The following is a 13,924-nucleotide window of genomic DNA, read 5'->3' on the forward strand; positions in this document are numbered from 1 at the left end:
GGTGTCTGACTCTATCCACTGTCCTATCTCTTTTTTCCTTAAAAAAAGGAATTGTTTATTTAAAACATCACTGTACTATATGCACTAACTGGATAAACCAGATACAATTTGTAAGTTTTGTATCATCTTTTTTACAGCCAAGGAAAGAATATAATTGGGCATTACTACAGCCTCCAGTGAAAAATGTCACTGTCAGTCAGTGATCAGTTCAGACAGACATTAACCTCATCTTCCTGCAGTACTGATGCTGGGATGATGTTAATGATGTGTGTAGATTACTCTCTTATGATCCATTCATCACTCAGCCTTTAGTGGACTCAAAGGGCCTGCGGGTTGCTGCTTAGCCATGAGATCCTCTATCACAGATATTCTTCTAAAATGTTGGTTCCTTGATAAGGCTACATCTAACAATCTGTTCAAACCATCAGGCATTCTGGGATTCTATGTGTTGATTGATATGTGTTGCAAAATAAAAAAAAAAATTGAAGCAGTTGTACTGTTTAATTTCAGCGTCTATGCCAAGGATAGGAATCACTCCTTGCAAGATAATACTTTTAATAAAATATTTTTGTTGTGGTTTAAAAAAAACTTGCTATAACATTTATTGCAATGTTCTCTCTTTTTTTAAGCAAAATTAGATTAAAAGCTGTCAATAAAGCAGCCATTCATGAAACTCTTCAAAACTCAACTAGCTGAATGCAAATATAAAGATGACTGTTGAATGTAAAAAGTTGTATCGCTCATTGAGCACCTTGGATTCTAAAGTGAATTGATATCCTCCATCTTTGCTTCGTCAAACTACTTACCTCTACTTACACCACAACACAACTCAATATTACCTAGTACCTGAAAAAGCTGTGTTGTCACCATGCTTGTGAACATTTTCAAATGTATTTCACATACCGTAAAAAATCTTTAAAGAAAGGTTGAGGCTTGTTTTCTGATACAGTATTGCCACATAAAATATAGTAATATTATGCTGTACCATGTCACCTAATCTGCACTCGTACATGCTGTTGAGTCAGTTTGGCTCTTACTCTGCACAGCTGTGAGACACAATCTACTTTTATACACAAAGCAAGCTCAGTGCAAGACATATTCAGACCTGATATCTTTTGTGATCAGTAAAAAGTCACACTTTGCTGCAGGACAGTGCTTCTATTTTGCATCTGTCCATGTCCCTACTGTTCATTGCTTTTCCACAAACATCCAGTTGGATCTTAAGAAGGAAACAGAATGGTCCTAACGAGCAGTTGTAGAGACAGGATTAGAGAAAGTGAAAGAGACCTCAGGGTGACTGGCTGGTCTTGCCTGGCACACTTTTGGCCAGTGGAGGTGTTGTGCTTGTAGAATAATTAAGGAGGAATTATATATGTAGAAGAGAAAACTGTGTACATCTGTTTTTAGATTGTTGTTGTACAGTTACAGGCAGCCAACATATGAAAATATTTTTCATGTCCATTTCAATGTTAATCCACTATAGATTTAACAGGTTGTTAAAAGTAAGTCTTCCATTGCTACTCACTGCATCATTTTCTAACGCAGGCACCAAAATGCATTTTTCTGAGCCAGAAAAATTGCATTACTCTTTCACATTAATGTCAATTCTTGCCAATGAATGGGTGACAATGTCCTTTTGAAGCTCTGTTTTATTTATCATGGGATTTGGTAACAGTAAAAAAAGACACATCATTCAGACCCAAGTTACTTTAAAGAGTTAAGTATGACTAACAAGATAAAATATAGTATCATAGCTAATGAATTCAATTTGCTTAATAGCTAGATGAGGGGAACAGCTGCTAAATTAGCATGTCAGAGGGGCTTAAAGGGGGTTCAGCCCGGCGCTTTAAGCCATACAGTATCATTTGTTAAATCTTCTAAGATTGTTTGGACACTTTGATGTAGCCAAAAAGCTTTAAACGCTAAATTTAGAGTATGAAATTGTTATGAGGAACATGTTGGCAAAAGGTCCCATCCTAATTTATTTACAGTCAGGTTTGTGTCCACTGAATGATATAGGTTTAATATTCACACGTGCAGCTCTGATTTAATTTTCTCTATTGAATCCTGCAGGAAATAGCTATAGCCACTCAATGCTATAATACCTGCATATATCCGTATGATTGTTCCTGGGCAGCAAACATGCAGTTAGTTAAAAGAGTTTGTTTTTTTAACTCTGTTTTTAGAAAATCACTGAGGAGGGTGATAATGTACCAAAAAGTAAAGTTCTAAGCTTAAAGAAAAATCACAAAGCTGAAAGATGCTAAAATGTGATGGGATGTGCAGATATTTTAGCATATAGTGACTTTCAATTTAAACTTCTGGAATTCTTAAGTTGATTTGACGCTCAGTGCCAAAATAATGTGTCTGCATTATCACAGTATAATATTGTCTCTGCCATGCCTTTAGCATCTATAGTACTAAGACAGGAGTTTCTGTTTCTGCTGCCCATTAGAAATTGTCAGTTGCACATTAGCTGTTCCTAGAGCTGCGGTGGTGTATGTGACATGTTGCCAACCTTGTTGTTGTTGTTGTTGTTGTGGGGAATGTGATGATTCAGGGCTTGTTACAGCTGTCACATCAATGTAAAAGTGTAAACATAACTGTGCCAAGGGAGGTGCAGTTTACGATGACAAAGTTTAGAGGGAGGTACGTTGTAAAGCACTATATAAGACTCCTCTCTGCTCCTCCTCTTATTAGTAGAGCTATCTTTAGATGGCTCAGAATAATTTAATCTCTGGGAATCACTAAAATGTTCAGGATTGTAGCCTGCTGTGTTGTTGTCCTGCTGCCTGTACAGAATAATTGGCACCGATCCACATGATATGAATGGTAGAATAGGACAGGAGAGCTGCTGACTTGTTTGCTTTCAAAAGAGAGCATGTGTCTTGAGATCCCAACATGAAAGTTTTGGTTTGCTTTTCCACAGAGTTACATTGATTTCTTAAGGGGCTATGAATGCATTAAGTAGATTTTCAATTTTGCCTTGTTTCCAAGCAGTGTTGATAAGGTCAGGAACATTTACAGCAATTATTTCATGTCTCTCATTCCATGCTCAATATGTTGGTATTTGTCTTAATCTGCAGTACCATGGTGTGTACAGTTCCTAGATAGGATCCTCTTGCATAAATTGAACTTTTATACCAAGATATTATCTGGTGGCAGGTAGCTGGGAGAAGTTTTCATTACATGTGTAGACTTCACTCAACCTGTCCTGTCTTTTAGGGCCCATACAGCTGATGATATTTTTTATTTCATATATTTGTAGATGACTAGAATGTTAATCAGACTTTTGGCAAAATAAAAGGCTTCACCGAAATTATTTTTGACCTCAACCCTTTTATTAGAACAGTTCAGTCTATCACCTCTATCTCATTTTCTTTCTCACCTGTAATCAAATGACATTATTTAGCAGCACAGCAATTTAATCAAAATTGCATGAATACACTTTACAAATGCTGTATAGAACTATAGCTTTGAAGTTTATGTAGCACATCTGTCCACTAGAGAGCAGTGTAGTATCAGTCATTGTCAGGCCTGGCTGCTTCTCTATGCAGAGCCAAACTGAGCCATACTGAGCCAAACTCAGCCATACTGAGCCATACTGAGCCCAAATATAGAAGAAAATAACAACAGAGGCTAAAAAATAACAGCAGTACGTGTGCCTACTTGTGGCTTAAAACTGCAAATTCTGACACAAAGAATACGCATAGATACATTGAAATATACACTGAACAACGCCTTTCCTGACTCTGAAGGACTGTTTCCCTCTTTTGTGTATGTCTGCAAAGGTTTATAGAAAGAGGAGTGTAAGTTAAAGAGATAGATAACAGAGACTGTATCTGCCCTAAAGGCTTCCTGAGCAGCAAGGATACTGAATACCTCACTTGTGACATTTTACACTCACTCATCATATTGCCCCATGTCAAAGAATACACTGTGCGCTCATACTCTCACACTAACATATGCACACATTTGAGTACAGTACACACACACACACGTGTGATCAGACGTATACTCACACACACTCTTCGTCCTGCAGCCGTCCAGGCAGGCAGGCAGCAGGCTGGATCAGATAAATATGAGGCTTGTAATGCGACCACAGAGACGAGGCTGATGGGATCAATAAAGAACGTCGCTGCAGGTCATCGGGAGAACACAGCGAGAGGATAAATATGGACTGGCTCATCGGAAAACAGAGCGGCGAGACTGATGGGTACACAACACTATATCTTCTCTAGTGTGTTCTTTCACCCATCTGACACAGATCAGACAGACAGATTTCTGACTCTGGTGTGCTCTATCTAGCAAGAGTTGACTGGTGAGAGTCTTCGGTGCTTGAGTTTCTGATGTTTTGACATCAGAACTGTTTGGTCTCAGTATTTGTTGAATGGCGTCCACTTAGTGGCACCAATCCATGTAAAACTACTTTAAAGCAGATCACTTGTTTGAGCAAAAATTTAGTTCTACAGGGTAGTTTTTCAATCTGCTTTCGTCCTGCTATCAGTGAAAATTGTATGCATTTAAATGTGGGTGTATTTAAGCTTTTGGAATGTTACTCCATTATCCCTTGGAAATTAATATTTAAACTTTTTTTCTGAAAAAAACCTTTTTATTTGATGAAATAATTAATACATTAACTAATAATTACGTTATTATTTGATGCAGCATTTAGACAAAACCTGAATCCAGATTATGTTGGGTATTAATGTAATGTCAAATTCCTAAAGATGTGTTGAAGATATTAAAAGGTTATTGATCATAGTCAAAAGTTTTATAAAAGAAAACAGTCAACGTGTTCCATTTCACACAGCTTTTTAAAGCTGTGTGTGTGTGTGTGTGTGTGTGTGTGTGTGTGTTTCTTTTGCCTATTTGATATTCTAAAGATAAGTGTTGCTGCATCAAACATTCATAACAAATTGTATTTCCTGTCTCTTTTTCCCTGAGTAGTTTTTTTTCATTGTTATAGAGTAGTTCTACTCCTCAATACTTTTGGTTTATTTGTGCATAGTGGATGATATACATAGTTCTGCTATGCTATGCCAATGCAATGGAAATGTGTTTGTACTGGTCCCAGTTGAAATATCATGGAACAAAGTCCAACAACAACAGACTCTGTTTTCAAAGAACCAACCAACTTCCTCTGTTGACAGTTGTTCCAGTGAATCTGTAAACATTGAGATTTGTGTATTGTCCAACATAGGAGATACAGTAGTTTGTGATGCTGTTCAATTAAAAGTCCAAAAGTTCGAAAATATTTTTTTTGTGATTGAGGTTAACTGACCGTTTGAACCTAGTTCATACCAAGACCTTAACAAATCTTCTGTGGGCTTTACTGTAGCTAGCAATTAAGCTTCACCAGTAATGGTCATGCTTTAAGTAAAATGGAATCCAAACAAGCATGTGTTGCTCGGCTTAGCTGAACTTTTCACAGAATCAGCTTCTGCTTCCACCCTGTCCTTCTTCTGCTGCTCAATGTGGAACTCATGGCTACTCAAAAGTCACTCAGCTTGACTTCTCTACTTGCTGTTTTGCTCATGCGTATAGTTTAAGGAACTGATGGCATGGTGATGGTGGACCATATAATTTACGAGTTTATTTAAGAAAAACAATTAGTGCTGATTGAATAGGGCTGGGAATCTTTGGGTGTCTCACGATTCGATTTTGATTCTTGGGGTCACGATTCAATTCAGAATCGATTTTCGATTCAAAATGATTCTGGATTCATTGATCCATGGATTCAAAGTCTCTTTATGAATTAGTATATACTTCAGGATCTACTCCAGTCATCTGTGAGACTGGCTGAATTTCTTGTTTCCCCTATTTGGCATTCTACTAAGTTAAAGAGCTAGCCTTAGCACGCAGTGTTTTTTCCCACCTCTAGTGCTAAATAAGAAACTTGTAGTAATGGAATTCTCAACTGTTGTTTGAAAGTAAAAAAAGTGACATTTGTTTGTTTATGTACATATAGTATGAGAGAGGGTGTTACTCACATGAAGCAATCATTTTTAAGTTGAACTTGATGCAAATCACTGACTTACTTTAAATCATCTATAAATCATTTTATTTTTTTCACGTCATGTATTTTATTTGTGTTGTCATCACTGCGTTGTCATTTCAATCAAGTATCAGCTATAATATTCAGAATATTATGCATTTTATATTTTTGTCATACACATCCTTAGTGATATATGTTCTGTCAGTTTTTTGTGTCTTTTAGATTGTATTCATCCTTTCTTTGTGTTTCGTATGCACTGAGCCATGCACACCTTTTTATTTTTTTTATGTTTTAGGATCAAAGAAGAACCAAAGCCTCAGCCTGCACAGTAAGTAAACTGCATTACCCAGAGTGCTCTAGGCTTTGACAATTCTTCCTGTCAGCTGATGCTGTGTGCTTCATGTGGCTTCCTCCTCGTTGTCTGGGAGGAAAATGTAAAAAAATGTCATTAATGTCATGGAAAGCTGCTGTGTTCACGATATGCCTTGAATGAGAAGCATTGGCAGATTTTTTTTATTTCTGTGCTGGACACTAGAGGTTTACTTCCATGACATCAATGCCAATGGCTTCTCCTTTCTACCGGCTTTGTTATAGATAGGCCCCCAGACCCTTTCCCCTCGTCCTTGTTCTCATACTTGCTGCCCATTCTCATCCAGTGTGTCATCTGCACTCTGATCGGCTTGTGCAGCCTTGTTATTCAATGCAGATGTGAACTAGATGCACTTCCCCTGCTTCTCTTTACTGTAGCTGCATTTTGACAAAATCCAACTGTAGGCCCAACCAATCCTATAATCCTATAACCTAAACCCTACTGCACCACCAGGCTGGAATAATGACACCTCTGTTCCCCTTAACTGAGCATTTGATGCAGCTCTCATTTCCATTGGCTGTAGAGCTATCCTGCTTTTTTTCAGTCCGTCTGTATCATCTTTATTTCTTCTATCTTTCTCTCTGTATTTCTGATGCTGTGTCTGGTTTGTCCCTCTAATCGCTGCTCTGCCCATGTCCGGCCTACTTCCCTCTCTGTGCGAGTTATAGTAGATGTTCTTGCTATTATTCCGTTCTCAGGACCTTACTCTTAAGAAACACATTCAGCAAATATTGTTTTCTCCTATGATGAGTCATTTGGTGTTCCAGTCACACTTTGCTTATTCGAACAGGTGGTTTAGTGGGATCAGTGAGCTGGTAAATAACGTCCTTCAACCACAGCAAAAGTCCCAAAATGACAAGCAGCCAGAGCCAGACGCGTAAGTAATAGGACAGACCCCTCTTGGTCTTCTCACAGCAGGTCCAAACATACAGTGGTGACCCCAGCAGCTGGACGCACAGTATGTTTGACCCTTGTGCTTATCAAACATTTTTCTATGTGTGTATGACAAACAAGTGATAATGTGGGAGTGGTGTGAGTTGATGTAGTTAAATGCTTCAATGGGATGCACAGTTGTGAGCAATGTTATTTAAGAAAAAAAATTGTAAATGGTCCTGGACTTATATAGCGACCACTCTGACCACTCAAAGCACTTAAACAGTACATGTCCTCCCATTCACCTGTTTACATCACATTCACACACTAGTGGATGAGGAAGCTTCATAAGGTACACCTCTGCCCAACATGTGACTGCAGGAGCTGGGGATCAAAATCCCAGAACTTTTGGTTGAGACACAAAATACTCTGTATTGTTCCACTGAATTATTTGGACTTAAGTAGAGTTTGTTGAATATTGTTATAGACCACATTGAGCCATTCTACTTTATTCCTGGCATTATTTGATCTGATTGAAACAAGCACACAATTATAGCTTTTTGGTCAATGTATAAGGTAATGTATTAAATAGAAACAATTGTTTTTTTCATTTTTGAATTTGAAGTCTTCAAAGGTGACATGGAGTAATAGGGAGCTACCTGTCTCCTCCCCTAGTCTCACAACCTAAACTGAACTTGTCGTATATGATCTTGTTAGATTGTGTACTTGGAATTTTTCTTTGATGTATTTGAATCTAATATGGAACTTATTAAACCTAGACCAACATGTTGTGGTTATAAGGTAAATCCTCATGATACATTACTATGGTTAACTTAAACTGCATTCCTAACCTGATCAGATTTAGGGAATGTTAAGGGCTTCAGATTTACCTCAACTGTACAGCTCATTTCTTACAAGTATTATTTTTCCTGTGGAGAAGCTTTATGAGTGGAATAGATTCTCAGTTGAAGGACTATGTTTTGAAAACTTTAAAAGTAATGCAACACTATTTCAATACAATGATGCCATGCAGTCACAGAAGCACAGGAGCACAAAGTACATGAGTTCAGTTAGTTATACAGAAAATTACTCTCTTGCCTAATGTATGGTGTTGGTATAACCCAGATTTTTTTTTTTTTATTGCTGCTCATTATCACAACATGGCTGGCAATTAGGCCGTCAGGAATGGTTCATTCATGTGTGAGAGTCAAATGATGCTTCAAACACCTCAATGAGAGAGATGAAAACAGAAAGTAAACATTGCAAAGGATAACGTGTGAACAGATTTAACCTTGAATGTATACTGCTGGGTAGTGACTGTGAGGGTCCTACAAATTTTTTGTTTTAAGGCCTACACATGTAGGTGTTCTAACCAACAGATCTTTGTATAAACTACCCAGTAAGTGTGTTATCATAACTGAAGTTAATATGTGCAAAGCTAATTTTGACAACATCAGAGCATACAAAGCCTCGTGTCCCCCCTGGTGGGTCCAGCACACCAGGTTGGGAATCAGGGATGTAGACCATAATCATCTGGCTGGCCCAATAAGTGTGTGTCCTGCCCCTTTTATCAATCACAAATGTCAGGCTGCTCTGGTAAATCTCAAGTCTTAGGCCCTGCTATCTAACATAGTACAGACCACTCCTACCCCATAGAGAACAATCATCACGCTCCACCCTGTGACTTTGTATAAGCCACACCCCTTCAAAACAAAAACCTCAGGCCAACCCAGTCACATGTAAAAAAGCCCAGAAACACAACAGGGATTTATTAGATCAGATGAATTGGAAGAGGGCTGCTAGTTTCACTTTAATGGGTGATATGAATACACAGACATATAAGCCAGTTAATTACTGCCATTGTTGTGCCTTAATTGCCATCTTACCATATTAAGGATGATGGAGGAGTAAAAATTCAGTTAAGACGATTTGCAGGAGTAAAATGGAGAAGCTTGTTTGGAGCTTGTAGTTCACCCTCACTGTTGATATGTTTTAGTCTGTCATATGTCCAAGAGAGGGTCTCATGTTACTGGCTCTGTGTAGCTGCTCTAGTGCGTCCCAGAGGTAAGAGAGCTCTGATACGGCAGCATGAGATGGGACAATAACCAGCGTATGATTACTCGTCAGCAGTGTCACCTACATTTGACCGTGTTTGACCGAAAAAGTAATCCCTCTGGAATGGACATCGTACGCCATGTGCCTGCTGCCACTTTGAATCTTATTCTCTTCCACCTTTATAGTTTTTTGTTCCCTTATGCTTTATTTGGTAGCTGTTTTTTTTTAAAATTTAAATCTTCTGAAAACATGTCTCTCTCTCCTTTATACAAATATATCTGTCTGCTTTAAGCCTTCAGTCGTTCCTCTTTAACACATTTGATACAGACAACAGTCCAATTGTTAAACTCTGGCTTTTTTTTAAACGTGATTTAAACCTCTGTGACACTGCCCAAGAGGTTAATGTGTGTTAGAAGAAATGGCACAGAGGAAGGGAGAGGTAATCACGGGTTATCTCGAATAGCTCCATTCACAGTGGAACCATGTAGTGTCTAAACACTGAGCACATGTGTTTGAAAACATCTGAGTGTGATGGCAGATGAAGGGAGTATAATACGTGATTGTTGTTGTCTTATTTCCTTGATCCTTGGAGTGAGTGGCTTTACCTCTTAAATCACAGTCTTCATCAATCGTTTATTATCAGGCCCTCAGTCAGTAAAAGAGATTCGGGGGGATCTGTTAAACAAGGCTAAATTCTAATCTCTGCTTGGTAAACACACAAAGGCTGTGACACAATTAGCCCTTTAATCCCCTAGAGGGTACAACCAGAGACATGCCAGTGGCACTGTATCTCATTTTTAGATGGCAGAGAGACTTGATCGCAACAACCACAAAAAGGGTCTTCAGCTCGTGTGTTGCCATTACATTTGGGCTCTAACAGTCGGGTTGTGGGCAAAGGGAGCACATTTATCTCAAATGCCGAGCTGTATGTGGTAAAAGGATAGCACTGCTCAATAATTCACAAGTGCTAATGAATGTTGCAGGGGATATGTGGGGCGAAACCAATTCTAATCGCCATATTATGAAGTCAGCCCAGTGTTTAGTTTCCAAGGAGACGCTCAATTGACATGTGTCATACAAAATGCATGTGAAGAGTCCATGCAGGTTTTTCTTTTTGAAGTAGGTTGGTTAGGAGTTAAGAATCCACTGTATGAGATCAGATGCTATCTGTAGGACACAAACAGTAACCCAACAGTCACACTGCAGTGACAAATTCTTGATGGATGAAAGGTGCTGCTTTGTGTGACCACTAATTATGGAAACATAAAAACTATTGAAGAATAATAATATAATGTATGGGCTCTATCGTTATATAACAAAACTGTAGGTCTCACCCTGCTATGGTCCTAATATAGAAACACAGGTGCAAATGATTCATTAAACGCGAGGGAACCTGAGAAAGTGGAATTAAGTGATGTTCTTAAACTTGCAAAGCAAATTTGATACCCAGCCTGCTGTTTTGGGAGAGGTGCGGTATCAAAGGAGCAGCTCAGCTTTGAAGCACCTGAGGTCATGGTGTCTGCTTTTCCTCGCAAAAGCCTCACACACCACACACAATGAAAGGTTATATCAGTCAGTCAGTGGATGTTACGAGCTCACTGTGCAAGTGTGATTGTGAGAACATCAAACATGAAAAGGCTTGTGGCAATGAGAGGCAAAGTTTTGGTACACAAAAATTCTAATTCTGATATCAACATGGACATTGATCTTTTCGTTAGCCTCTGACTGAAATATGTTAATGTTAACTCTTCAGAAAGAAAAAATACAATTAATAGAATTGTGTGTTTTTTGTTGTTGAATTTTGGTTAAATAGCAAGTTGATTTTGTTTTTCTGGTAACTGTGTATTTTAACAGCCTAACCAGGAAATGGCATTAGCTTAGGCTATAAAAGCTGTGGTATGTGGGGTTGGTTCATGCTATTAAGTTGTCCCATTTGAAAAAAAAAACATGAAGTAAGTCAAACCATCATTTTTTTTTAGGCCACCAGATCTTATCACACTTCACTGAACTCTGTTCTTCCCTTTCATTCACAGGAAGTTGCACCAGCAGTTTGAGTCATATAAGGACCAGGTTAAGAAGATGGGAGATGAGACAAAGCCGGTCCAGGACCAGAAGAGCGAAGCCCCGACTTGTGGAATATGCCACAAAACCAAGTTTGCCGATGGCTGTGGCCACCTCTGTTCATATTGCCAAACCAAATTCTGTGCTCGGTGCGGAGGACGAGTGTCTCTGCGGTCAAATAAGGTAACGCTGACTTGCATGCTAGGTATTCTCTGTTTTTTAGGACACACACAAACAAACACACATATTTAAACATATCAAATGTATTTATGTAAATTCCAGTTTTTATGAAATGCTGTGTAAGTGTGAATCAGGTCAAAGGGGCCTCTTATGGCAGCTAATGTTTTCAGATGATCAACATTGACTCCAGTTGTGTTTGTACTGTAACACACAGTTGTTCTATTTCACCACTGGAGGGAACTGTTCCTCCTTTATTTTCCCAAAAAGGAACCTGATTGCTGCTTTTGTATGCTGTGGCTCTCCACTGCCTAACTAACCTCTGTAAAATCCTCCCAACAGACTAAGCCAAAGCTTTTAGTATTAGACTGCTTAAATTTGAATCATGAGCCTGAGTGTTTTTATGCAATGCCATCCAATCATTTGCTGTTGGAGTATGTGACAGTACTGCAGGACCTACTAATGCCACTCTCAATCTCTCTATCTTTTCTGCCCCCTTTCTTTCTTTCCTTTCTCCCTCTTACTGTCATTCTTTCTGCTGCATTCCTGCTCTCATGGAATTGCAACAGGAGGACAAAGTGGTTAGCAAACCTTTTCTGAATTTATTTGGACTATGTCTTTACTCAAGCATTGTTCATGAAATGCTGTGACATTTATAAATAAACACATACAGCAGCCAATAATGACTTGAAAACAACAAAAAATATGATTAGTCTTGTCTGTGAGTCTACCATGAAATGCTGAAATAAAGTGAAAATACTGTTTTTAAGAAGGTTATATAAGATATTTTGTCATTGGGATACAGCATTTTTCAATATTTCTTTTTGGGCTTTTTGCCTTTATTTTATAGGACAGTGGATGTTTTGATATACTTTATTAATCCCTGATGGGAAACCAGAGAGAAAGTGGGGAATAAAAGGCAGGCAGGGAGCCACAGGCCAGACTCGAACCTGGGCCTCCTGCGTGAGGACTACAGCCCTTGCTAGACCATCTGCACCCCATACAAAGAGTTTCATAGAACAAACATGGAATGTAAAGGTTTAGCTTAAACAGGTCTAGGGACTATATTAAAGGAACACTCCTCATATTTTATGAATGAAGTTAAATAGACAGTTAACAACTAGTGCTGCCCAGGCTGTGCAAACATTATATTCTCTCTGACTCAAGATAAAGCTCAACAAAGCTTGAAAAAAAACCTGATAACCTTGTCCCATTTATATAGATTTATTTTTGAGACATTGCATTTTTAACAGAACGTTTTTTAATTTTGTAATGATAAATATGGATAATTACCAGGTAGAGGTGGTAAAATGTGTGTTACATAAAGAAAATTGTTCAATGCTGTACTAATGGACCTTCTTTTAAATGAATAGGCTGTAATGCAATTTAGGATTTTATTATTATACCATGTTTCAATTGTTTGTTTCTTATTCTAGTTACACCAATAGCCAGCTGAGGGTAAAAAGCTTTTCTAAACAGATTATTGAATAAAAAAAGATCAATGTGAAATTACATACCCGGTCCAAACTATCCCAATTCAATACTAACATACAGTTTTACATGTTATGAAGGGTAGAACAACATATATCAGAAAGAGAAAGCTATAACGTCTGATTGCATTAACCACCCCTAGGGATTATCTATAACTAAGCACATAATTAAAACAAATATAGTCACACAGGGACAGCCAGATGGACACATCACAGGGGTCATATCATTGTCCTTGTCCATATTAAACATAGATTTCCCATAGCTGTTTTATCTCTGCTGATTGCAAAACAGTAAATAAAGAGTCTAAAGACCACACTGAAGGAATGTAGATCTGCAGGTTTAATCCTAACAGGGAGAACCAGAACCAATAGGACATACCTCTGCCCTGCGTCCTTCACTGCCAAGACCACAGTTGTACAGGCTACCATGGTTCACTGCTAGATAATAGCTGGAAGATCAGTTACCGTGTTGTACAGATGGTGTTGAGCAATAACAGTGGCAGCAGGTTGGTGATGGATCGTCATATCGTGATCGTGATCCATTGAGGCCATGTCTACTATTTAGCTGCTGGCGCCCTGTGCAGTTAGGGTTAATTCTCCATCTCTGATGTCAACTGCATTGCCAGATATAAAGAGAAAAAGTTTACTCAAATAATCGAAGACATTCAAGAAAGAAGCAGGAACATTAATCTTATTTATTGTATTGATAAACTTTATTGTTTAACACTTTTCATGCAAGAAAGGAAACTGAAAGGAAAACTAATTCAACTTAAAAAAAATGATAGATTGCCATGGTTAGTGTAATAGCATATACATTTACACCCACTTTGTCATAATGGTAAAAAATGTGAAATGCATCAGTATAGCCATAAGTGAAGAGATATTTTTAGCTGTTTTTTT

General features: G+C 38.3%; 1 protein-coding gene across 15 annotated transcripts in view; it reads left to right on the forward strand.

The window, feature by feature from the left end:
• rims2a (regulating synaptic membrane exocytosis 2a) overlaps nucleotides 1-13,924 on the forward strand; it is a 142,471-nt gene that overhangs the window by 14,716 nt on the left and 113,831 nt on the right. For 10 of the 15 annotated variants that reach the window (XM_061051240.1, XM_061051241.1, XM_061051242.1 and 7 more), the window contains exons 3-6: nucleotides 6,294-6,326; nucleotides 7,159-7,245; nucleotides 11,330-11,540; nucleotides 12,104-12,115. In XM_061051240.1, coding sequence (XP_060907223.1) covers nucleotides 6,294-6,326; nucleotides 7,159-7,245; nucleotides 11,330-11,540; nucleotides 12,104-12,115 — 343 coding nt within the window. The remainder of the gene's footprint in view (nucleotides 1-6,293; nucleotides 6,327-7,158; nucleotides 7,246-11,329; nucleotides 11,541-12,103; nucleotides 12,116-13,924) is intronic. The other 5 variants (XM_061051244.1, XM_061051251.1, XM_061051250.1 and 2 more) reach the window with 3 other exon arrangements.

This window comes from Labrus mixtus, chromosome 11, assembly GCF_963584025.1.
Source record: "Labrus mixtus chromosome 11, fLabMix1.1, whole genome shotgun sequence".
Classification (NCBI taxonomy): Eukaryota; Metazoa; Chordata; class Actinopteri; order Labriformes; family Labridae; genus Labrus; species Labrus mixtus.